This window comes from Rhizoctonia solani, chromosome 5 (genome assembly GCF_016906535.1).
Source record: "Rhizoctonia solani chromosome 5, complete sequence".
NCBI classification, from domain to species: domain Eukaryota; kingdom Fungi; phylum Basidiomycota; class Agaricomycetes; order Cantharellales; family Ceratobasidiaceae; genus Rhizoctonia; species Rhizoctonia solani.
Genome location: NC_057374.1, coordinates 2125781 through 2150803, shown reverse-complemented (window position 1 = coordinate 2150803; position 25023 = coordinate 2125781). Strand labels below are relative to the sequence as shown.

At 47.2% G+C, this 25023-nt stretch overlaps 5 protein-coding genes across 5 annotated transcripts; 1 reads left to right on the top strand and 4 right to left on the bottom strand.

Moving 5' to 3' along the window:
• Positions 1-429: 429 nt before the first annotated feature.
• RhiXN_09478 (uncharacterized protein) lies at positions 430-6722 on the bottom strand (the record flags this gene model as incomplete). The annotated part of the gene is made up of 16 exons (XM_043329294.1): positions 430-1365; positions 1424-1577; positions 1629-1645; positions 1696-1788; positions 1844-2028; positions 2080-2136; positions 2186-2228; positions 2294-2442; positions 2491-2927; positions 2977-3054; positions 3103-3131; positions 4254-5108; positions 5160-5256; positions 5307-5460; positions 5510-6232; positions 6281-6722. The coding sequence occupies 16 exons, from the start codon at positions 6720-6722 to the stop codon at positions 430-432; spliced, it is 4449 nt and encodes a 1482-aa protein (XP_043180740.1).
• Positions 6723-7360: 638 nt separating this feature from the next.
• On the top strand, positions 7361-11216 carry RhiXN_09477 (other/TTK protein kinase; the record flags this gene model as incomplete). The annotated part of the gene is made up of 8 exons (XM_043329293.1): positions 7361-8042; positions 8094-9139; positions 9399-9746; positions 10085-10315; positions 10572-10584; positions 10716-10892; positions 10953-11104; positions 11154-11216. The coding sequence occupies 8 exons, from the start codon at positions 7361-7363 to the stop codon at positions 11214-11216; spliced, it is 2712 nt and encodes a 903-aa protein (XP_043180739.1).
• A 2637-nt stretch (positions 11217-13853) lies between these two features.
• Positions 13854-15963, bottom strand: RhiXN_09476 (ATP-dependent DNA helicase PIF1; the record flags this gene model as incomplete). The annotated part of the gene is made up of 11 exons (XM_043329292.1): positions 13854-13942; positions 14004-14076; positions 14140-14169; positions 14221-14583; positions 14649-14675; positions 14740-15032; positions 15089-15248; positions 15305-15393; positions 15448-15552; positions 15601-15732; positions 15804-15963. The coding sequence occupies 11 exons, from the start codon at positions 15961-15963 to the stop codon at positions 13854-13856; spliced, it is 1521 nt and encodes a 506-aa protein (XP_043180738.1).
• A 2982-nt stretch (positions 15964-18945) lies between these two features.
• RhiXN_09475 (Retrotransposable element Tf2 protein) lies at positions 18946-22137 on the bottom strand (the record flags this gene model as incomplete). The annotated part of the gene is made up of 1 exon (XM_043329291.1): positions 18946-22137. The coding sequence occupies one exon, from the start codon at positions 22135-22137 to the stop codon at positions 18946-18948; it is 3192 nt and encodes a 1063-aa protein (XP_043180737.1).
• Positions 22138-22376: 239 nt separating this feature from the next.
• On the bottom strand, positions 22377-23729 carry RhiXN_09474 (Retrotransposon gag protein; the record flags this gene model as incomplete). Its single annotated transcript, XM_043329290.1, has 3 exons — positions 22377-23236; positions 23287-23308; positions 23370-23729. The coding sequence occupies 3 exons, from the start codon at positions 23727-23729 to the stop codon at positions 22377-22379; spliced, it is 1242 nt and encodes a 413-aa protein (XP_043180736.1).
• Between the last annotated feature and the right edge of the window lie 1294 nt (positions 23730-25023).

Genomic DNA, 25023 nt, shown 5'->3' with positions numbered 1-25023 from the left:
AGTTTCAATTTTATACTATTGGCAAATGACAGGCGTAGATACATATATAAACACAAAATCAACTGCATTGAGGACAAGTGTAAACATAAAAACAAGATGGAGCATGACATCTGAGTCCGCAATGACATAGGGGTAAGTATGGATATAGGTGAGTTGTTTGTGCATATAAGCAAGTTGTTTGTACGTGTGTGACTAGTGTCTTGGATGCTCTGGGATACAGAAATTATCCCCGTGCTGTCGGATGTCTCGGATCCATCAATTGATATGAGAGACATGAGAAATATCAGAGATCTACGGCTGAATGGCATTCATATTTGACTGGAGTTAATGGGATATAACTGAGCCTGTGTCCAAGGAATATCTCACAAAACAACAAGGGTTTACAACCAAACAGAGAGACATCCGGATCCTTTCGTATTACCTCGTTGCTTAAGTCACCTGATGTCCCAACAAACCACTTTCCTGAAACGCAATAAATGCGTTACCAGCCGCAGCTTGAGAACCAAATGTAATCTGAGCATGAGCAAGCGAACCGTATCTGGGAATTGAGATATCTTGAACTTCCCCATACTTTTCTGCCTCTCGCCGAATATCAATTAGTAGCTGATCGTAGCTTGGTTGGGTATGTATAGCAGTAAACCATGCCTCCTTATCGATAAGGTTGAGTAAGAGTTTAGATCCCGATGATTTTGTAGAAGGTGCTGGAGGCGGAGGCGGAGTATAGCTTGGGGGAGGGGCTAATGCCGTCGACGTGGAAATGGGAGGCCGGAGACAAGCGTTGACTACTGTATTGTTCACCGGAGCGGCCTTGCTTGGTTGACCATAGGGAGGAAAGTGAGCTGCCGCTACGGGACCAATTGGTGGCGGAGGGTGTGGAGGGCGTATCTGTGCATTCATCTCGGGCATTTCAGAAGGCCCAGCCGTGCCGACAGCGGCTACTGGCCCAGCATGAAGCGGAACAGCCTGGGACACCGGTATAGCGAATGGCGTTGCCCAAGACTGATCACCGGAATACATCATAGGTGGATTTCCACCCTGTTCGGTGACCATGTGAGCTGTTGTAGACTGAGACTGAGTCTGCTGTTCGACTGGGAATGGCATTCCCCAAATCCCACGATAAAACCACAGGAGGACGGCCCCTATGACTAAAAGTGCACAGAGGAACACGAAAGACGTTACTCGAACCGCAGTGGTGGGAAATTGATTAGCCTCGCCGCCTTGCGGAAACTTATATGCGCAGCTGACGACCGCGAATATGAACCATACCATACCCCAGAGCATAAACGAGATCGGGAGACTAAGAATGACTGCCAGGGGACGGACAGTACCAGTGCTACGTGATTTGGCCCGCGTAAAATAGGTCAACTGACGTTCAATTATGTATTAGCCATGGTCATCCCTAAGGCTATGCAACATAACATACCCCAGTGATACCGTAGCTTTCGACACGGTCCTGATGACTGGAAACGAGAAACATGCCACAGAGTACCGAGCTAAGCGCATGTAGGGCGGCTACAATACTTGCAATGACGGTAATTCCACTGATTCCTTGAATTGCCAGGAACGCCACCGTGGCCCTATAAAAAAGCTGTAAGGAGTGGTGTATGCTTTTGAAAATTCCCACTTACGAGACGAGCACAGTTGCCTTCATTCAATGTCAGTAAGCTTGAACACTAACTCCACACCAGATCTCACCAACAGATTGCTATCGGTCCATTCTTTACATAACAATTTAAGAAACGTTCGCCATCTCAGAGTATTGACACCGTCTCCTGAGTGGGTACGGTCCTAGTAGGCAAGAATATCAGCATAAATTTGATCAGGCAGGTACGAGTATACGTACGACATTGTTGATACGCCTCAAGTACCGGTCGGGAACGCCAAGGAGAAGGAACGTTACGAAATACCAGCCAATTTTATGCCGAACCGAATCGTACGGCAAAGTCGATTCAACTTCTTCGGCCTTTTCCCTTCGCCGAACTTCTCGCGCATCATTTTGACCATAGTGAGACACCAGCCGACTATTACCTGTGTCCAGATATTCAGGGTAAGATAACCAGGAGGATAAGCAAAACGAACAGATAGCGCGCAATATAGTTGCACAGTACCAAGTTTTGAGGGTAGACCGTTTCAAATCTGGAATTATTAAGTATATTTATCCGAATAGACACTCAGCTTAACCTACCTGCCACTGTTTTGATTAGTTCAGTCATCTCTCGGGCATCTTCCTGAGAAAAAGGCGCATTCGAATATTTGAAAAGCACTCGATCTGGACAAGCGTGCGAAGATCAACCTCAACTGGTCTACAAGTTGAAACGGTATACTTGCCTGCATGACACCAGACCAGAGCCTCAGTTGTATCGTCAATAGCACCTTCGGGCAACTCTCTGTGGTTCGGGTGAGACTGCATGTAAGTCCAGTACGCGGCCTCGAGCTTGACTTCTGAGTAAAAGGCGTAAGAAACTCGTCTTGAAAATACGCTTGACTTACTGGACTCGATATCTATACTCACCTGGAGCTTCTGTATCTGAGATCTGAAGCTGCTGAGCGATTCGAACCCATTGCTAGCCGTCCGAGAGCCGTGGTCAATATACACACACGAAATCCCGTCGGTGTATATCTCCCAATTATGGTAGTCTTGAACCAGAGGCACCTCCCCTAACCCATCCATGATTCTGGATATCGTGCTTGGGGCGCGGGTGTCCAAGGAAGAGAGGGGTGGCTTCACGTCAGATACGACTTGGCCAGGGTATGCAGAGCATGTCCAGTAGAGTGAGCCGTTAGGATGTACGTATTCCGTCCATTTGTCATAATCGGACCATATAGCTGAAGTGGACTCTCGTATGTGGTTATGTGATTTATACTCGCTACATATATAGTAGCCTGGATCGTACGGATAAGGTGCGGAAAATGTAGGCACTTTGCCACTAGTGTCGGGTCAAGTCACTTGAATATATAATTGTGCATATTTCTTACCTATGGTATGAAGGCACAATGGGAGGTGCCGCAAAATTCACCGCATGGACAGCGCTCACGTCCATATGACGTGGAATACTGAACACATAAATTATGATTCAAACGCATGAGACTAGTATCACTTACGTCGCAAGCTCTTGGTCTTGAGGCGGTACCTGCTTGTACTTATTAAACATTGATGAAAAAACTTGACCAAGGGTGTTGGTTGTCGTGATCAAGAAATTTTTGGAGGACGGAGCGCCTGCCAGTCAACACGTAAAAAAACAGGCTACCACCGTGCCTGAAGGGCTTTCCTTATTTGGTTTAATTGGGTTTCTAGACCCAAAAACCACAACGAACTCTGGCCTCAGCGGTGAACATAGCTTGAGCCGATTAAGCGATGTTCAATGGGTCAAGTATATATTCAATACGAATGAATGCGTCTTGGACTGGTTGATATATTACGAGAAGCTGTATTGGAAGCCCGTGGCTGAGCTGATCCGCATGGACGAGGGTTGGAGGGCTGGATATCATGCTTAAGGTTCAAAGTGGGCTCTGGCGTTGCACGGCCTGATTGACTCCTTTTGTCACTTTGTGCAAGGCAGAGTCAAGCAGACCCCACTTCTTGCTGGGCGCATAATACATGTGAACAAAGGTGGCAGTTGGAAGCCAGATGACTATAAGCGCTTGTCATTGGAAGTCTAATCACTCATTGCCAACCATAGGTAAGCGCCGCTTGCAGACTTCAATAACAATGATAACACTGAATTTAAAGTTGGCAACAGCAATCGCCCACCACTTAACCCACGGACGCAAGCTTTTTGTGTAGTGCTGGGCCCATGTTGCTAACAGACGCGCATTTTCTCGCCAACCAGACCAAAATCAAGGAATGTATACAGTCAACAGTTTGCGATTTATCTCACCCACGATTTGCTGTAAGGTGTTAGAACAATTGATCCAAGAAATTGTCTCTATTCCAGCTGCCGCTTGCTGAATGCTTGACGCATAACTCAACCATCAAATTTGTAGAAGATTAAGTATGGGTCAGCATTCATGTTCTAAATACATCCATTTTCTAAAAGAAAAAAGAAAACAAAGGCATCAAACTCTGCTGTTCGACACCAACCGTCGGCCGATCATCAACAAGACTGGTCTATGGCGTACCATGTCAGAAGATGGGCGACGTTCTCTTGTCCAGGAAATTATAGAGTAATGTCCAATTTTGGAGCCTGCAGATTGCAAGATTTTTTGTCCCAGACGAGTAACTTCCCTTTCGCCCTCAGCTGACTACGACGTACAGACTCTTCAAGACTGGGCACGATTTTGTGATCAGATCCTAATGAGAGCTCTTGCATGCTGTGGCCTAGATCGAATACATGTGGTTCAGCAGGAGGTTTGCTGCGCTTTTTTAAATGTTTGAGGCTCTCCAAACCGGACCTGTTTGAGTTGGTAGTTTGAGGTTCTTTAGAGCTATTTGATTGCGCGCGAGAAACAGCAAAAGAGAGAGAACTAATGGTGCTAGGAGGTAGTGACGGCGTGTAGTCAAGGGGAGGAGGGATCGGACGCCCACCAATAACAATAGAGATATCCTTTCCGCTTTCATCGATGCAAACTATCTCAGCAAGCAATAGTCGCATCAAGGCCTCGTGCACATGTTCGGCGTTTAAATCAGGTCGATAGGCCCACTCAGGATTGATATACAGGAACATCGCTTGAAGCATCCGATCCAATGATGCAAGGTCTGGGTGAAGGATAGAAGTCCAATATTCCAGAGACTTGGAGCATATTTTTGAGCGGGAGTCATTGGTTCCGCGTCCAGGGTGGTGCCTATACATCGTGTGGAAAAACTCGCGGAAATCATCTTCAGGTTCCGTTTCCACCTGGGATCCTTCCCCAATTGACCGAGCGAGAGTCCAAACGATAACCCAAAAGGTCGATTCGGCGTCGTGGAATAACCGGTGTGAGAATTTTATCTCGCCATTGGTTGTTGGACCAGGGTTGTCGTCAACCTGGTACTCGGTAGTGTGCATGAATTGGCGATAATCGGCCAGTGATCCTTCCATTGACGGCATGACCACTCCTTGGCTGTCATAATCTGCCTTGCGAAGTATTTTTCCGGATGAAACAGAACGGGAAATGAATCTAGGGGTCCCCTACGAACGTTTGTTAGACCATAGTTGAGCGCATATGGACTGTCAACACACTGCCCGCTCCGTCAATGCATCTTGGCCACGCTTCATTTTCAAATCCGAACCGTTTCCCAGGTCAATTATTAAACATGTCGGCCCTGGCTCGACACTCCTACACTGCAATTAGCCCCTACTTCCGCCGAAGAACTTGCATTGACTTACATGTCCTTCGCCAACACTTGGTTGACAAACTTTACCTCGGCGTCACCCCTCGCACAACGTTCCCGATACTGATGAGTGCAAGGCGCGAACATGATGTTACCATCGCTAATGTCGCGATGTAATATTTGACACTTGCGGTATAAGTTACGTTGTACTACTTTCTTTTGAGCAATGGCCGTTATTATGCTTGGGGGACCACGTACCGACACACGCATCGTACATGGTACACAGGAGCTCGCGCAACGAACAGATGCCCCCCAGAGGGCGCCCAATATCTTTCGTTACCATTCTCATCTTGTACCTCCCATCGGTCTCCCCGATGGAGTCGATTCCGAGATGGGTTGTCCGAATGTGCGCCCCATCCCCGTAAGGTATATAGCCGTGAGAATGAACCACCATAAGACCAGGCAAGAGAGTTCCTCTATGGGCTTGTTCAAAAAGTAACGCCTCGAAAAAAAAACGACTCTGGGCTCGCCAGATATCTTTGATGAACACCAACTCATCGTTGACAAGGTTTACTGCTGTGGTTGTATACCGCCGTTGACCTGGGCCGGCAATAGTGCGTGGCGTTTCGGACAAATAGACATCGTTTCCGATTTGCGTGGCCCACGCCGGAAGCTTGGGGTCCAATAGCCGCATTGAGGGATCTTGGAATGGTTGAGCATACAGTTTTTGCACGAAGGCATACAATGGACCCGGTTCCCAGCTAAACTTGGAGCGATGAAAAACAGCTGCATCGTGATAAAATAGCGCGTATCCATTTGCTCTAACGGCAAACGCCAAAACCGCGTTGAGTTCGGGGTGGAGCTGAAGATGGTTCTGAAGGTAGCTCGTTAGTTGGTACTTCCCGTGCTCAGATATCTTGGCTTCTCCAATCGTAGCAAGTTCACACCAGGTAAATTTCAGAAATTGATTCGTCGCAGGGTCTTCAGACAATCTGTCAGATAGGCTTGGTTGCGACTGGTGACACTCACAATCAATCTGTGGAAAGACCTGCGATTCAACCCATATTGTAACAATATCTGGGCAACGATCCTGTGCAGTGAATGGATTCATTACCCGGCACTTATCACCAGAATGGAAGACAAGAGCTTTCCGCCTAGTTTCGTGTTGCAGTTGTTGGAAGGTTTGTTCGCTCACACAATTTAGCAAGCGAAGTAGTGGCGCATAGCCAGAGAATAGTGTCTTCCCCTGTCCCTGTGGTGTATCCTGAATACGCTTTACTAATCGTTGCTCCGCGGAAGTCCATATTTTAGGCTGACGAGAAGATCCAGAGAGATAGGCTTCGGCAAACACCTGATTGGGGATATCCTGGATAGTAACGTGTTTAGCAATATCTTTGCAGACTGAATCAGCTGTTCGGGCATCCACCGGAGGGTGGCTCTTTTTGATAGGGTTGGACAAGCGAACGGACATGGGGTCAAAAGCTCAGATAACAAGTTGATCGCACTTGGAAACGCGAAATCATGATCACGTGAAGCTCTTTTTTAATACACGTCCATATATAAGACAATACGGGAGCTACATGCGAGCTAGGCAAACTCCTTGCGAACCAGAACGGTTGAGTGACAAACGTTTTTATTAGTTGTCTGAGTTTTGATCCCTTTTTTTTAAAAAAAAAAGAAAAAGAAAGAAAAAAATAGGAGAACCATGCTTTTTCCGCGCATTTAGATGTCGTTCTCTTGCAACCGGACCAGAGAGAGAAGGTCGGAGAACAGGAAGCCAGCACTTGTGCACCAGAATATTGTTTACTTATTGTCTGTGATTTACTGAAGAAGCCTATGTGGAAACTTTGATGATCTCTCTTGGAATCCAAGCGAAGCCAGTGAGCGTACCGTTCCCAGTAATAAATTGCCATATTTGGGGTATCTTGAGCAAGATATTACAGTTTAGATAATCTGATCACGTGAGAGGCTTGCCTTAGACACGTGCTGATGTTGGACGCGCCAGTTATCTTCTTCGGAGCGACTAGGAGCGTGTAAGGAGCCTTAGCCAACAACAATATGTGAGTATATGATGGATAGGCTTTGCTGAAGCTAATCATAAGCAGTGCAATGCTATCTAGTCACGCGGCAGGACTTCCCCCGCCTGTGTCGCCTTTTCGCCCGAATCTCGATGCATTGAAGCTGGACATCAGTGACGATGAAGATGAACTAGAAGTGGACCCGCAGATGGATAATGTTCTGGGAAATGGCAAGGTAGTTGGGAGCCCTGGATTATCGTTGAATTCTCTCGGTACTGGTGACTTGCATACGGCAGACGAATCCCCTCGACCACGCGCAAGCACACTTGCTCAAGGCGGCAATGTGCTCCAGACGGCGCTCCCTCCCCTTGTGACCAACCGGCCATTTCTGCGGACGGCATCTCAGCCTGCGGGAGCACTTGGCATTTCCCCTACGTCTGAGCAATACAGCCCCGATGGTCTCGCTCCGCCCCGCACCGGCAGTTTGAAACGCACACTTGTTCCCGCTGCGAGCCGAGCAGCACCTGCAAGGCCATTGTCCGAAGTTACGCCCCTAAACACGCGGAGACCGCTTCTTAGCGCTAGCGCTCATGCTGGCAAATTTCTCTCTCGGCCCGGCAACGGCAGGATAAGCCCTCCTCGACGCGTTCTTGTCAAAGATCAACCAGCAGAAGAGCCGGAGACTGACGAGGAGGAGCGTGAGCAGCAGCAAATACCTTATCCGATTGCCCCACGAGCCTCGGAAAGAAATCATGTTCTGAGACCCAAGAGTAGTAAGTTTAATTTAGGGATTTTGTTTGCTGCCCCTCTGATATCGTTCCCAGCGCCTGAGCACCCTGCTCGCTCCCTCGGTCGTTCCATGTCCACTCCCGATGCTGGGCTTCGACAAATGCCAATTTCCCCCATACCCATATCCCCGATCGAAAGCCCCATACACGAGCCAAAGCCCCCTTCACCCCATCACGACCCTCACCCATTGGCCACATCTTCCGCATTAGCCAAAACTAGTACTTCGTCGCTCGCTTCGACTGCCTCTTCGCTCCGCGGCGGAGTCGGATCTGTCAAGGCACGTTTACAGGACTGGAAATCCTCCATCGGAAGCTGGTCAAAAGGTTCTCGGTCTCGGCCCCCCATCCCTGGGAGACCATCCATCGAAAGCATGCAGCCCAAGCATAGTATTGACTCTCTTCGCGAGAGTCTACGACAGTCCTTTGACCGACCGAGCTTTGATACTGTTCGTCCCGGCCTGGATCCCATTCTTTCACCTGGTGCACCCGACCTGGCACTCGACCATGCCCAACCTGAAGACGAGCATGGTTATGTAGGGAGAGGGTACGATCCGCCTCCTCAGCCCCGAAGTATGTCCTCGGTAGGATGGAACGAACGGCCAAGCACGAGTTCAGGTTACTATGCCCAGCCGCAAGTCAAATCGGTTCAAAACCACCATGAACACGTTCGACGAACGTCTGAAACCTTGCGACCATCTCCGCTTGATACACCTCCATCCAACAAATCCCCGCTCAGTTCACTACGACATAAACGTAGTCCCACGGCGCCATCGCCCCCTACCAGCACCGTTATCGCACGTGAAAAGGAGAACAGAGGTGGGCAGCTGTGGCAGGAACGCGAGAGAGAGAGGTCAGACCCGGTGGATTATGGTCGAGACGATGGGAAAATGTTGGAGAGGGAGCGCGAGCGGTTGAGAGAGGTCGATAATCGAAACCGAGCCGATTCGAGAGCTGACGTTAGGGACCCAAGGGCAGACGCAGACAGGATGGAGAGGGACGTGAGGCCCGCGAGCTCACTCGGGTTATTACCTGGGACTTCACAACGGGAAGGAGTTTTACCGGCCAAGCGAGATAGATTTATTGTGAGTTTGTTTTCCCCTTGATTTCCTTTTTTTTTTATCACTATACCCTTGGATAACTCGAGGCATACCAAAATCTTTTGGGACCGTATGCTAATGTCCATTATACTCTCAATCTTGTCGTATTGATTGGCGCTGTTTCAATTCGCCGAGCATACTTCTTATACTTTCCTCCTGATATTGGCCACCCATATCCCTCCCCAACGCGATTTGGTCCCTACATTTGCTTCCCACATTGGCTCACACTCCCCTCCATTCGCAGTGTAACAAACAAGAATATACAGTTGTAGACTGTATCGGCCGTGGGGGCTCTTCGAAAGTCTACAAAGTAATCTCCCCGAACAACAAAATATACGCCTTGAAACGGGTCCGGCTCGACTCTAAAGTGGACGAGGAGACCATGCGGGGATACGTCAACGAGATGCAGCTCCTTAAGCGATTAGACGGGAACGAACGAATCATCAAATTGATTGATTCCCAGGCTGTCGGTCGAGGGGGCAGATACTTGATGATGGTCATGGAACTCGGCGAGATTGACTTGGCCAAGCTGTTGGCGGAAAAACAAGGGACACGTCTGCAGCCGCACTGGATTGCCATATACTGGCAACAGGTTCGTTAGTTTTCTCGTGATACGCATTTGTACTAACAGTCTTTATTTGGCTTTTGTTCAATTGCGTCATCGATATATTTCGGCGCTTGTATGCGGGTCATGACCACATTACAATTGTCCCCACACGGCATCCCCAATCAATACACCCCTCATATCACGCGGGCTTTGCCTCGAATCACCTATGCTTCTCCCAAACTTACAACAATTCCGACAAAACACCCGGTCTATAATTCCTCCCTACGATCCCAACCCGTAATGCGTTATGTACCGCATACAACCGACACCACCGCCGCTCTCCATATCTTCCATGGCCTTTGTATTTACGGCTGCTCATATAGATGCTCGAAGCCGTTCAGACAATTCATGAAGAGAAGATAGTCCACTCTGACCTCAAGCCTGCGAACTTTGTGCTCGTAAAAGGCTCGCTAAAGCTCATCGATTTTGGAATTGCCAAAGCCATTGCGAACGACACGACGAACATTCAGCGCGAGCATCAAGTTGGAACATTGAACTATATGAGTCCTGAGAGTATTGAAGAGACCCAGACTGCGAATGGAAGGAGACTAAAGGTGTGTGTCGTGTCCTTTTTGCGACTATTCCTCTATTATGGTTGCACGCGAAAGCAGGTGGCTTTTTTGCAATCGTTTTAGAAGCACCCAGATTGCTCTTAATCCTTTTCGCCCCCTCCTTGTCTCGCCAGCCTCAGCTATGGTGGGGTTTCTGTTGTCCAAGTCCCAGTAGCACTTCGATACTTCCCAATGCTATTGTCATTCAAATTTGATTTGGTCCCCCTGAAATAAATTCTCACCCTCATTGTTTTTGTAGCTCGGCCGCGCGAGTGATGTCTGGTCCCTCGGCTGCATCCTATATCAAATGATATACGGCCGCCCACCTTTTACTCTATTACTGGCGCCGTCCCCAAACTCCGCGCCATATCCGATCCCAACCACGTAATTGATTATCCTTCAGAGTCTATTCCTGCCGTTCCCGCGACCGACAAAGAAGGTCCGAGGCAGATACCCGAGTGGGCGACACCGGTACCAACGGATGTCGTCAACACACTGAAGGGCTGTTTGACCCGCGATCCGAAGCAGCGAAGTACGATACCAGACCTCTTGGATGACCCGTGGCTCAGGAGTTGGAAACGTAAGTCTCATTGGAGCTGCAAGTCCTGACAACGCTTATTGCTTACACGTCCCCTCGTAGACACCACCGCCCCCCAACCCGAAACCCCGAAGCTCAAAGAAAATGAAGCTATCGTGACTGAGGCATGGTTGAAGCAAATCATTGAGCATGCGTCGAAAGAAGCCATTGAAAACGGGGCATTGGACGAGGAGGCAGTTCAACAAATGGCTCAGGTGAGTAAAGATCACTACAAACCATATCACTATACTAAAGCCTCGGTAGAACCTACTTCCCGCGCTTCGGTTAGCAAATACAAAGCACCCCGCATACAGCAAGTTTTGTTAGAACCGATTGGCGCTTCTTTCCTCTCTTATGTTTCCTGGCTTAACTCTTATCATAAGTTCTGTATCTTAACCTTGCTATCATGTTGCAAACAAGACATATCTTTCCGTATTCCTTTTTCCACGCATGTTCTCATCACATTGTTTGTCTCTCACGCACTGTCTGTAGTGTCCTATAATATACCCTCTTGTTAGCTCGCTGAACAAGACTATATTTCATGGTGCTCTGGTCTGGGATCGTCTTTTTACGCGTGTATTAAAGATTGATATTTACGTATCCAAGCTAGATTAAGAGAGTTGTGCCTAATTTATTTATAGATGTTTCCACAAGGACCTTTTCCGTTTGGAAACCACCCTAGGCTCAACGAATTCCGTGCTGGCAATTAGTAAGGCGCTACTTTGCTACCGTTGGGAGCGTATGCTTCTGAAAGAGCTCCGTGCGAAATATAGCATTAGTTAATTAACTCGTAGGTAAATTCGAGTGCAGCCCTGGAGGCTTTACGATCGTTACGGGTTTGCAATTGGGGAATCGCGAATGACTCCTCGGGAAACCTGAAAAACTAGTCGCATAAGCAGTTCGCATTTGTTTTAGCATGTTCATATTGGTATACGGAAGAAGTATTAGTGAGCCCTAGAACATATCATTTATCATTTCTGAGTAACCAGCAGGTCCTCCAGGACGTCAGAGCATATATACAGTATCGGACAAAACCTCTCACGAGATTTTTAAAATTTGCTAGTAGTGCCCATATCTCAGTCGTCCCTGTAGCTAGCAATATGTATATACTACTGAATGAGAGCCAGAGGTCGGAGCTATTTATCGAATGCTCAAACGTGTAAATTAAACGAGTTGTCGGGGAGATATGGGGGAAACAATGTCATGGTAGGGTGTGAGAGGTTTTGTCCCCAGCAGTTCTTAATCCAAAAACTCTACCAGTACTTCTCTCCTATGAGGAGCTGAAACAAGGTAACTATATATTTATTTAAGGATGTATTTATACTATTTTACTACAGAGTATCAGCTTGAGAGCTGCTTTGCCCATGGCAGGATAGGAAGGGTTGTATTTGGGGACTGATTATAAGAGTATGCTCTGACACATGACTGACCACACTTGGGTTGCTACTTAAGCTACTCTGTGCAGCTAGATGAAGTCTAGGATAAATGTATGATATGGCTTTTAGGACACAGGAACCCCAGTATAGAGTGCTAAAAGCAAGTGAAGGTGCATACACCCAAGGATTAATGCATATATTCAGGTGCTACTACCCACAGGAAAAGGATAACCAGTTTAAAGATTCATATATCAAAGCTAACTAGTATGTGGGAGATAGGTAAGCTGCTATCAAGGTAGTGAGTAGCCTCAAAAAGGTTTTAGGGCCAAAATATCCAAATTCCATACTAAAACTATTTAAAATGCACTTGCAAAAAGATAGTGACGGTTTTGGGAGCGGAATCGCAGTATGAGCAGGATGGGGAGTCTGAACAGCCAATGACCCAGAGGTGCCTTTGAAGAGGAACGCGGCCAGTCAAGAGGCGGAATAGCACAACAGCCTTTTGTTGGGGGAGGTCCGCAAAACACAAATACTTATTCTCAGTCTGTCAATTTTATACAGTGAAATGGGATGGCTGACCATTGCCGTGAATCCCAAAAGCGTGGAAAACCAGTCCAGAGGAGTTGGGAGGCTTGAAACATAATGTTAGTGGACATCCCTCAAGCCTAACCGCATCACATTCATATATTGCAAACTTTAAGTACGGATTTATCCTATGTTTCATCTGCATCATAAAGACAAGAATTGCTATCTGCATATAAGGAATTAGAAAGTCCGTACATACGGAAAATACTACTGGCAGCGTGCAAATTTTCAAGCTGCCGGACATCCTCACTTCAAAAAGTGATAGGGAAATTTCTGCACTTTTTGTGAGGCTTTCTAGGCCATTGCATATGATACTTGGGATTGGATGTAAACTGAATCGTAGTTGAAAGATTAATGTCTTGAGCCGCACTTGGTCCCTTTGTTGGTAGTTCAAATGTAAATAAATGAGCGAAAAGCAAAGAAATAGTTAGTCTTGGACTAGCGCTAGGTCACAAAACCTGCTGTGGTGTACCATTTACTAGATTTTGCTATTTGGTATATTGGTTAAGAAAAGTATTCTATCAGTATAATATAGCCTGGTAAACACGGCTTCAGTGTGTCTTGCTCAACATGAGTGACACCAAGACAGCTTTGATACCTGAAATCAGTATATTTTGGCCTCTGTTTCACTCCACTTGCAATTTTACTCAAATACACGTGCTTATTTTCAGCATGTTAACCTTTCACATCAACGTTGTTATATCATCAAAGGACAGAGACTGATTCAAAGATCTACTAGGTACAAAGCCATCTGCAAAGCCTGAAGCGCTCAAAGTAGATGTGGATTGGTATGCAGAAGAAAAACACCTGGGGAGATTGAAGGGTAATAGAACACCTTGGATACATAAATGAGGGGAAGTACTATAATGAAAGTGTAATTGAGACCATTGCGTTGGTCCTAATGCACTAATACCCGCGCTTATGCGACGTTGTGATTAGTGTCTTGTTCCATTTTATAACACTACATATACTGAGTTATTGTTGCGGACATTTAACTGTTCATTTACCTTTCGTGTGCAAACACAACGCTCGAGGAGAAGTTTAAAACTTCTAACCCTTCAAGAGTCTTGCAGCGGGATATTCCTACGTATGCTATTGGTTTTCTTCTCCATTAGACACCATTTCTGGGGCAACCAAATTGGTGCTATCTCACCTTGGCCTGGAGCAAAGGTTGCTGACAAGTCAACCTTAACACGCGAAAGGGTTTGCCCCTGTGCTTTGTGCATCTATAGATGAATAACTGTATTAATTTTCCGCTTAGTCTCATTCAACTCTTTTTGTCAGCTTACAGTTAACGCCCAGGCCAATATCAATGGTATCTACCAAAACATTTATTGATACGTGACACATACTCTATGCTCTTGACTTACCTGCTTCCAACATGCTTGAGTCCTGCCCATTACGTCCTCTAATGTAAATAGGGTTGGTGTTGCAAGGAGGACTGCATCATCAAATTGAACAACCGGCCACGCCTGGCCCTTGGTTTCAGTAGTTGGAAAATAAAAATTTCCATCCTTGTCATTGTGTGGTTTTTTCGTGGCGCTCTCAACGTCAACAGGATGCACTTGGTACGATTCCGTTCCCCAATGTGGTCCTGCTGTTCCTGGTTTATAGTTAGGGTCATTGCTTGGAATTATATGAATAAATTGTTTTGATTGTTGCGCCTCCGCTGGAGTCATGAAATCCAATATTCTTCCAATGCTTCCATTGACAATGTTGGTGTTGCGGAGGTTCTACAAAGGAGAGGAGTTCAAAATTGGCTTTTTGCTTTTGTCAATGTTCATGTCATTCTACTCACCTTGGTGCACATCACCTGCGCCCCAATCTGGCACATCTTCTTAGCTCATATCTAGCTCCACAAGAAAATTAATATTTGCCTTTAGTTCTACCCTTATCATTGCCATTTTGTCAAGCAATGACCTTCCCCGTTCGGGATCTAGGAATCGGCTTTTGGAATCTGTAGGCTTGGCAAATCTATCTTGGGCTTGATATGTCATTGAAATTCCAGGGAGTGATTCCATCTGTTGTTGATTTGCGGAGTCTGCTAGGATTCTAAGTGGGAATAATTGAACAGGACCAATTCCGTCTGGATACTTGACCTCCCTGGATAGGGTGTATAGTAAAGCTTTTGAATCCAGACCAATTTGTCCAATGCGCATTTCTTCTAACATATTTATCAGCTCTGAATTCCTCATGATAGTTAATGTTAACCCTCATAGTTCACCAAATAAAACATACTGGGGTCGTGTTGCCGGAACACGCGCGTCAATCTGAATTTATTTGGAACGGCCCAATCCCATTCTCTTGCTTGAAAGGCGAAGCAAACTGGTATACCAGTTTTGATGTAGGACTGCTCTGGGACAGGTGGGAGTTGGAAGAAATTGCCACATATGATCAACTAAAAGACATAAAATTCAACTTTGTTCCTTGATCAAAATATTAATTGTACTTCACCTGCAAGCCTCCAAAAGGTTTTGGATTATTTCTTAAAATTTTGCCAATATCACTCAGGACATCAAACCATTGGGCTTTGACCATGGAAACTAGGCAACGTTAGAAGTGACGTTCAACCCCCAATCTTGGATATTGAGACTGACTTTCATCAATCACCAAGACGTTTGTGCTTTGCCATTTGTGAATTTTTCTGCTACCCCAAGCCCTATTAATTAGGATGCTAGCATGCTGGCCCCCATTTCCCACCGCTATTCTAGTGTTGGGTTAGTAGGAATGGGTAGAGTAGTGGGTAGTACCTGCAAACAAGTGAAGAGTTCTTCCTCCAATGTTCAAGGCAGCAAGTCCGGTGCTTGCAGTTACAGCCATGGTGCGGCCGCTAAGTTTTAATTCCTTAATAATCTGTCTAAGAAGGAAAGATTTGCCGGTTCCTTTTGGTGAATTGAAGCCCTCGTGCCGTGAGCCAAGATGTCCTCAAGTCTGGTTGTACATGTCAACTTACCGGCAGATCCAGTGAAAAATAACGACTTTCCATCCAAAGCCATGTTAAGAATATATTGTTGTTCCTCTGATAACTGGTGTGCTCTAGGACTTTCAAGCGACTGTTGAAGTATGGGGTTCATACTCTCAGGTTGTATGACAGGTGGTACATCCCGCAACATTGGGCAGTGCCCTGATACCATGCGTGGACAAATGAGTAAGTCCTGCATTTGGTTGAGCTCCTTGAGAAATATACAGGCACGGGTTTTGTGATACATGAGGGAGGTGTACATTCTTGAGATGGTTGTGGTCCACTGGGTGGCTGTAGCGCCAAGTTCCAAGTTGGGATGTGGCAACTTAAACCTTGTTACAACTGCAACCTGTTACATTTTGGTGAGGGGTCAATGATCTGACAAGACTGGGTCCCCCATAGTCCCCCATATATGTGTAGTATTTCATTGTGATGGCCGGCTAGCTATTGCTATGAATCCCAAATGTGCAGAAAATACGCTCAGGTGGGGTTGGATGGCCAGAAGTATAATTTTGGTGTGCCTCTCTTAAGCTTAATTCAATTTCTGTCTATTTTTATCTGGTTGATGTTTATTTGCGCATCATGTTTGTATATATTGCACACTTTGAGTGTGGATTCATCCTATGTCACATTTACATTGTCAATACAATGATTTCTATCCGCATATTAGGAATCGGAAAGCCCACACATACGGGAAATATTACCAGTGTGCGGATTTTGAAGTTTCCATAATGCTGTGCGTCGAAAATTAATAGGGGCTTTTGTACCTCTTGTGAAACCTTTTGGACGGTTGGATTTTTAGCACATTTGGGACAGGCAATTGAATACGATTTCCGGGATTGAAAGTACAATGAATCAAAATTGAAAGATTAATCATGTTTCTAACTGTGATCAGCCGTATTGTTCTTGTGGTCGGTGCCTCAAATGTAAAATAACAGGTAAAGAACGAAGGGATAGTTAGGCTACGTAAGGCCACAAAACTTGCTGTGGTGCACATGTAACATCTACAAGATCCTAAAATTTAGTATACCGGCAAAATTATCTTTCATCAGTATGATGTAGTCTGAAAGCAATGGCTGGAACGCTTGGAGTGGATGTGGATATACTTGGGGCTTGGAGTAGACTGGCTTAGCAAATCCATCCTCAGCTAAATATATTGTTGAACCTTCAGAGAGCCCTCATTGGTGCCCGTGATTGGCTAGATAGAACCTATTGAGGTTGTGTTACCAAAACACACAGGTCAATGTAGATTTATTGAGGAAGATCTACTCTCAATCCCTTGCCCGAAAAACAAAACAAACTAGTATACCAGTCTTGTTTGCATATCACTGTGGTCTCATAAGATCCTGAAACCAGCACGTCAGTAAAATATGTCTATTTTCAGCATGTAACCCACTGTATCCGCATACCTTTCTCAGCATGAATCAGACCAAGTGAGAATTGATACCTAAAGTCAGTATATATCAACCTTGGCTCCGGTTCCATTCTTAGCTAAACACATATACTTATTTTCAGTATTGTAACCTTGTACAGTGATTGATATCTATTTGGAGACAGGCGCGGGTGGAAGAAGTCCTTATATACAATCAACTGAGGACACCAGTTTCAGCAAGAGCTTTTTTGGTGAGCTAGGAGCGTATTTCATCTGCATCTTTCCAAAAGGCCTTGGATTATTTTGAATCTTTCAGGAACATTACTGAGGACATTGGAATATCAATACAAGGCTTTGACCCGTACGTACTATCAACTTATGGGGATAATTAGTGAAAAAGGATAATTTTTTTCCACAGCTGTGTTAAGAAGGTATCGTTGTTTTTCCAATAGTTGATGTGCTAGGTACTTTCAAGCAAAAGCTGAGATATGAAGTTCTTATTCTTATGTTGTATGTTAGGGAATGGATCCTAGAGTACTGAGCAACATTTAGATAGTACGTATGATCATATGAGTCAGTTGTTCCTTTGGCCGAATTGTTTAGATAGCATACGGGGTCAGGGTCTGGTCATTACGTATGTGATCAAGTAGAAACTCTGTCCTCATTATAGTGAGCTATTGTGCTTTGACAAATGGCTCCTAGTCACTACGCATGCGTTATCAGATTTGATAAAATTGTGTTCATCATTCTTTGGCGAGTATGGCTCACTACATATCAAATTTTCTATATGGTTACGCATATAAATATGGCAACACACTGAGACCAGGTAAGCAAGAGTGAATCATAGGGTTGAATATAGAAATCAGGTTTATTTTATGAAGCAAGAGAAACTATACAAATAGAAGAGGGGAGATCACACTCCCACCCTAATTATAATGCACCATAGGATGTGCATACAGGCGGTGATCAGCATCAGTATATGTTTGTCTGTATGTGGCACATGGATATTGAACCGTATTACAGTAAGCGTTACACTCATGATCCGTGGTAAAACAGGATTCCGCCCTATTGCTACTTGATCCTGTGTTGGAGCAAGTGAAACATGCTAGTGGAGATGTATTAACAAAATTTGAATCCGCTACTAACACAGTTTACGCGCTAGTGATGGGGCTGGCAAACGGTGAGTGTCCTAGACGTCTGTAAGGACGTCGAGGAGGAAGGCGCTTGCGGCCAGATGTGTCTAAGTAGAGAACCGCGTAAGGCGGCGGCAAGCTATCCTACGGCGACGACCAGCTATACTACGATGACCAAGGCCGTAAGGGCGATGACCAGCTATGTAACTACAGCGAGAAAGCCGCTTAAGGCGGTGTGGACTAAGTAGCTAAGTGGGTTACTGGGCTTAAGGCCCTTGTACAGTAGTGGGGATGCAACAAGAGGTAATCGACCTGGGTGTTACCATGGTCGGTTGGCCTCCTTATATATTACAAGGGTGAACTAATTACAAATACAATATATGCAATACTATAACAAATAGGAACCCCGATCCACAGTCGGCCTTACTCATGCATACGTGTCACTGACGTGTCATAGTGATGTCATCAGGTGGAGGTGGCTACGTGTGCTGAGGTAAGCGTGGATGGGGACGTGGCTTGGCGCTTAGCGTATGGTATAAGCGCCGAGATCATGTGATTGAAAATGTTGTCCGTTTAACTTCGTTTAAATTCGAGAAAATGGGAATAAATTCCCTGGTATTGGTTGTGTCTACGACACTGCCCCCCCTCTAAGGGCCTTGGCAGCGCCGAGGGCCTTCTTTCTCATGTCCTCCTTGTACTTTTTCAAAGTTTTTTCTGCGTTTTTTAGATTCTCCCAAGGTTCCCATGTGTTTTCTTCCAAACCGTAACCTTTCCATTTTATCCGGAAAAACCATTTCCCGTTGCGTTCTTCTGCATCGGTAATCCCCTCTACTTCGTATTCTTCTTCCCCGTCCACGGTGACTGGTGGGGGGCGGTTCTCAAAGGTGCGTTTCTTGTCCCTTTTCACTTTAGATAGAAGCCCTACGTAGAAGACGTTGTGGATTCGCATGGTAGGAGGGAGTTCCAGGCGGTAGGCCCGATTGGAGATCTTCTCAATGACCTTAAATGGTCCTAGGCGTTGTTCTGTAAGCTTTGGACTTAAGGTTTTGAGGTTGACGTTTTTGGCGTCCAGCCAAGCTTCCTCTCCAATCTCAAATTCTATTGGGCTTCCATCTTCTCCGGCCGTCATGCGTTGCTTAGATTGCCGGAGTGCCGATTCCACTTCCTTCCATTGTGCTTCCATTGTTTGGGCTAAGTTGTCAGCCTCTGGTACGTCCGTGGGTACGTTAGAAGGTGTCAGGGTAGGTTCCCATCCGTACAAGGCTTTAAATGGTGTCTTCCCTGTGCTGCTGTGGACCGCATTGTTGTACGCAAATTCGGCCATTGGTAACCATTTGGTCCAGTCCCTTTGGTTGACTCCCAAGTATGCCCTTAGGAAATGTTCAATGGATGGGTTGACCCGTTCTGTCTGTCCGTTGCTCTGGGGATGGTACGCCGAGGAGAAGTGCGGGTCTATTCCTAGGCGTTTGTATAGCGCCTTTAGGAATTTGTTATTGAAGACCCTCCCTCTATCTGAGACCGTTTTCTCGGGCATACCATGCCGCTTCCACACGTGCTCCAAGAACAATTCCGCTAGTTCAGGTGCCTTGAGCTTCTTGGAACATTTGACAAAAATTCCATACTTTGTGAAACTATCCACTATGACCAGGATGGAGTCGTTGTTTCCATCTTTTGGCAGATCTACTATCATGTTGTAAGACACGTGTTGCCAGGGTTTAACAGGAAGTTCAAGCGGCTGAGGTGGGATCGACGCGTATTTGGGCTTCCTGATCCGTTGGCACGTTTCACAGGAGTCCACATGCCAATACGTGTCTGCTCGGATACCAGGCCAGTAGTAGTTTCTGGATACCAATTCTAAGGTCCGTTGTCTGCCTGGGTGGCCGGCCAAGGGGCTGTCGTGGAATATGCGGAGTAGGTCTGTTCTCAGTGTCCCAACGTCTGGTACTACAATTTGCCCTTGGTAGAACAGCAGGCCTGCTTCCATCTCGTAATCCTTGAATGCTTGTTTGATGGACGGAGGTGCCTTGGACTTGTTCTGGAGGAATTGTAATATTTCCTCTAGGGATTTGTCTTGGTCTAGACTAGCCTCAATTTGACGTTGAAGTTCCTTCTCAGGTGTGACTAAGGCTACGTTGGCAAAGACAGGGTCGGGGAGCATGGTCTGATTGGCAGGAGGTATATTGGCATGGCCCGATCGGCGTGAGAGTGCGTCCGGCTTTCCTGATTGTTTCCCGGGGCGGTATACAATTTGGAAGTTATACCCGGCTAGTAACAGGTGCCACCTGGCGTGACGTTGGTTGAATGTTCTAGATTCTTTCCAATATTCCAAGTTGCAATGATCTGTAAACACCGTGATGGGGTGTGCGGTGCCTTCCAGGAATATGCGCCAATACTCAAAGGAGCGAATGATTGCTAGGAGCTCCTTATCATGTGTGTCATAGTTCTGCTTGGCTCCTTGGAATGATTTGGATAAGAAACCAAGCGGGTGGAGGCGGCCGTCTTCCTGTCGTTGGCTGAGAATAGAGCCTAGGGCTGCACCAGAAGCATCCGTTTCTAGGAAATAAGGCTTGGTCGGGTCGGCGTGACGGAGTACAGGGGCGTTAGTTATGGCGTCCTTCAGCCCTTGGAATGCTTCCTGTTCCTTTGTGTCCCATTTCCAAGGCGTGTCCTTCTTGACTAGGTTGTGTAGCGGCCTAGCCATGTGGCTGAAGTTGGCGACGAAACAACGGAGGAAATTGGCAAACCCCAGGAACAATTGGACTTCCTTGACTTTGGTGGGTACCGGCCATTCTTGTACCGCCTGGATTTTGAGCTTATCCAGGCTGAAACCCTTATCAGAGACAATAATCCCAAGGTATTCCACAGAGGTAACGTGGAAGGTACATTTTGACGCTTTGCAGAACAGCTGGTTTCCCATCAAACGCCGTAAGACTTCATGAACGTGATGTGTATGTGATGCGTCATCTTTAGAGTAAATCAAAATATCATTGAGGTAGATGATGACGCATACATCCAATAGGTCCTTAAATAGGTTGTTCATGAAGTGTTGGAATGAGGCGGGGGCGTTAGTTAAGCCAAAGGTCATGACAAGGGATTCGTAAAGGCCATATTTGGTACGGAACGCGGTTTTCCATTCGTCACCTTCTTTGACACGGACATTGTTGTAACCCCACCAAAGGTCCAGTTTAGTAAACACCTTGGCGCCACGGAGTTGGGCCATTAGGTCATCGGGACGGGGTAGTGGGTACACGTTCTTTTTGGTCCGGTTATTTAGGCAACAATAGTCTACAACCAAGCAACGGGATCCATCCTTTTTGGGGACAAACATGACGGGGGAGCTGATGGGTGACTTGCTGGGACGGATCTTCCCAGCCTTGAGTTTGTCCCTGAGCCAGTCCTTTAGTGTGGCGGATTCGGCATCAGTCATGCTATAAAGGGGCGAGTTAAGGGGGCCCTCCTCCATAAGCTCAATGCCAATGTTGTAATGCCTGTGCGGGGGAAGCTTGTTAAATTCTTCTTCTCCGAATACCTTGGCGTATTGGTGGTATTCAGAGGGTACTCCTTTGAGGGGGTTCTTGTCAGCTTCCTCCTCTTCGGCAATGGCAACCTGTTCCGGTGGCGTGTGAGGGAAGGAGAGAGTACGCAAATTCCAATCAATCTCCGGATTATGGGCGTCCAACCATTTCAACCCTAAGATGGCGGCATGGGACCCTGTATTGCAAATAAGGAAGGTCTTGGTCATACGTTTGCCATCAAAGGAGAAGGTTAGGTTAGCCTTTTTCCAGATCTTGCCAGCCTGGGGGCTCGACCCATCGAGCATAGTAACGGTGCGGGGTGAAGGGAGATCTATTAGTGGTAGGCGTAATGCCTCGGCGGTTCGTGGGTGTAGGAAGGATGAGGTGGCGCCTGAATCTATCAGGACTTCTAAGTGATCCGCTTGTTTCTCTGGTTTGATTGAAATAGTGAAGAGAGGTGATATTCTATTGTTACTATTCGATATGTTACATATTTCAATCAATCCAGAGTCCTTGGGGTCCTTGCGCGCGGCAGCAGGTACCCTTAATCTTTTCCCGATTTGGGTCCAGATTCTTTGCCAATTTTGGCGGTTTCCTTAGCTTTCCCCTTGTCCTCAACAGGGGTAGCCTTCCAGCCCGTTTGGCATTCCGCGAACTTGTGGCCCATTTTGCCGCATTTGATGCAGGCGCCAGCGGCGCGGCGGCGATTGCGTTCCTCTTCCAACACAAAGTTGGGGTCGTCGGAGAGTTTCTTCAAACCGGTCGTAGGTTGGCCGGTACTTGTCCCCCTTGCGGGGTTGGATTGTTTGCTAGGCTTATTATCCCTCGGTGGGTGGCTAGCTCGCTCTTCGCGGAGCGCGTTGTTGATGACGAGTGCTGCATTTTGCAGCTCGAGAAGTGTGCGGGGTCGGTGTTTGCGGGTGGCAATTTGTCGGCTGACCTCCCAGTGGAGGCTGCGGGCAAACTGGCCTCGGAGGGCCGCGTCGTTCCAGTCCAGTTCCATTGCCAGGGTTCTGAACTTTGTGATGTAGTCCGCGCATGTGCCGGACTGGGTAAGTGTTGTAATCTTCCGTTTGGCGGCCCTTGTGGCGTCAGGGTCGCCGAATGCTGCCAGGAACTCCAATTTGAATCCCTTGACCGTTTGAATGATAGCCCGGTGTGACCCGAGCTGGTCGAGGTGAGGGTGCGCCCATGCTCCCGCGGAATCCTTCATATTCATTAGGAGGAAGGACAGGACTTCTTGGTCCGTGGGAAACATACGCGCATTGAGCCGGGTCCATGCCAGCATTCTTGTGAGCCATTGCTTGGCTTCACTCCCAATCTTGCCTGTATAGGCATCTGGGTGGTCTACTTTGACCGGGGCTGGGTAGGCGGCGACTGGAGCCGGAGGGAGAGGGGCAGATGCTCCGATGGGGGATCGGAGACGCGGAGATGGAAGGGGAGAAGGGACTCACGGGGGTATGGCCCTTTGGGGGGCTGGCTGGGCAAAGCTAGGAAGCCCTTTTGGTTGCTCGGGCCAGAAGGAGGGCCCACTAACCAATCCAATAGGCTCGGTCTTGTGTAGGGGGCGTGGCGTTGCTTCCACGACCGGGGGCTTGGTTTCTTCTGGGGTCCTTGGCCCATGGAGTTGGAGGCTTCGAAGCCCATCCTTGACAACATCAACGGTTTGGGAAATATTTTTGACGTTGGTTTGGGTTTCGATTCCCGTTTCCTTGACTTCTTTGAGCTTCCGCTCGAGATTCTCAACTTGGCTGAGGAGGCCAAGGAGGAGGCGGGTAACCCGCTCGAGAGAGACTTCCCCAAGTTCGATAGGGGTGGCTGACGGAAGTTGGGGTCCCAGGTCTCTCGGATTGAAAGGGGACTGGGCTCGAGAGGAAGTCCAGGAGCGGGTTGCCATGGTAGGTGGGGGATAGGAGCGGCCAGCGTGGGAGGATGCCCGCGAGGACGAGCGAGTGGGGGTACGGGAAGTAATGGTGGGATAGGGGGACTAGTAGGTGCCTGTGTCAGGACTTATGAGCGCTTTATTGCGTAGTACGCTAAGAGCCTGCGTCAAACGACCTAGCGTTGAACAGTAAGTATACTAATCACTGCCGTGGGCGGGCGTGATGTAGTACCTAGTCTCTGCAAGCGGGTGTATCTGCTGTCTGGCTCCGCTGGCAAAAGGTGCAGCGACCGTGTGGTATGCGGGGGATAGGAATATCCTGCCCTATAGCAATTTCCTACTACGTGGGGGTGGGGGAGTTTTGATTATTATCTCCCGCAAGGTGGCCCCAATCACGTGATTTTGGTCGTGCTGGTACAGGTATTCTTCTCCGGGGTTGAGTCTTAGTAGTGGGTGTTCAGAACGGTTTGCAACCGACGTAAGGTCAATTACCTAGTGTCCTAGACGTCTGTAAGGACGTCGAGGAGGAAGGCGCTTGCGGCCAGATGTGTCTAAGTAGAGAACCGCGTAAGGCGGCGGCAAGCTATCCTACGGCAACGACCAGCTATACTACGATGACCAAGGCCGTAAGGGCGATGACCAGCTATGTAACTACAGCGAGAAAGCCGCTTAAGGCGGTGTGGACTAAGTAGCTAAGTGGGTTACTGGGCTTAAGGCCCTTGTACAGTAGTGGGGATGCAACAAGAGGTAATCGACCTGGGTGTTACCATGGTCGGTTGGCCTCCTTATATATTACAAGGGTGAACTAATTACAAATACAATATATGCAATACTATAACAAATAGGAACCCCAATCCACAGTCGGCCTTACTCATGCATACGTGTCACTGACGTGTCATAGTGATGTCATCAGGTGGAGGTGGCTACGTGTGCTGAGGTAAGCGTGGATGGGGACGTGGCTCGGCGCTTAGCGTATGGTATAAGCGCCGAGATCACGTGATTGAAAATGTTGTCCGTTTAACTTCGTTTAAATTCGAGAAAATGGGAATAAATTCCCTGGTATTGGTTGTGTCTACAACAGTGAGAACTAGCCGCAAGTCTGATACAAGTGAACTTTACAAATAGCATTTGATGATGCATACACGTCAAGCACTGTGCTGAGCAATTTTCCATTCCAATATTTTCAATCATATTACAGTAGACTCTTGTTCCATGCTTGCGTTTTGCTTCTCAATGGCAGTTTGCCGGACTATTTCATTTTGTCTGATCCTGCCTGGCTTTTATGCACAGCCACCGTCTTCACGTCAGT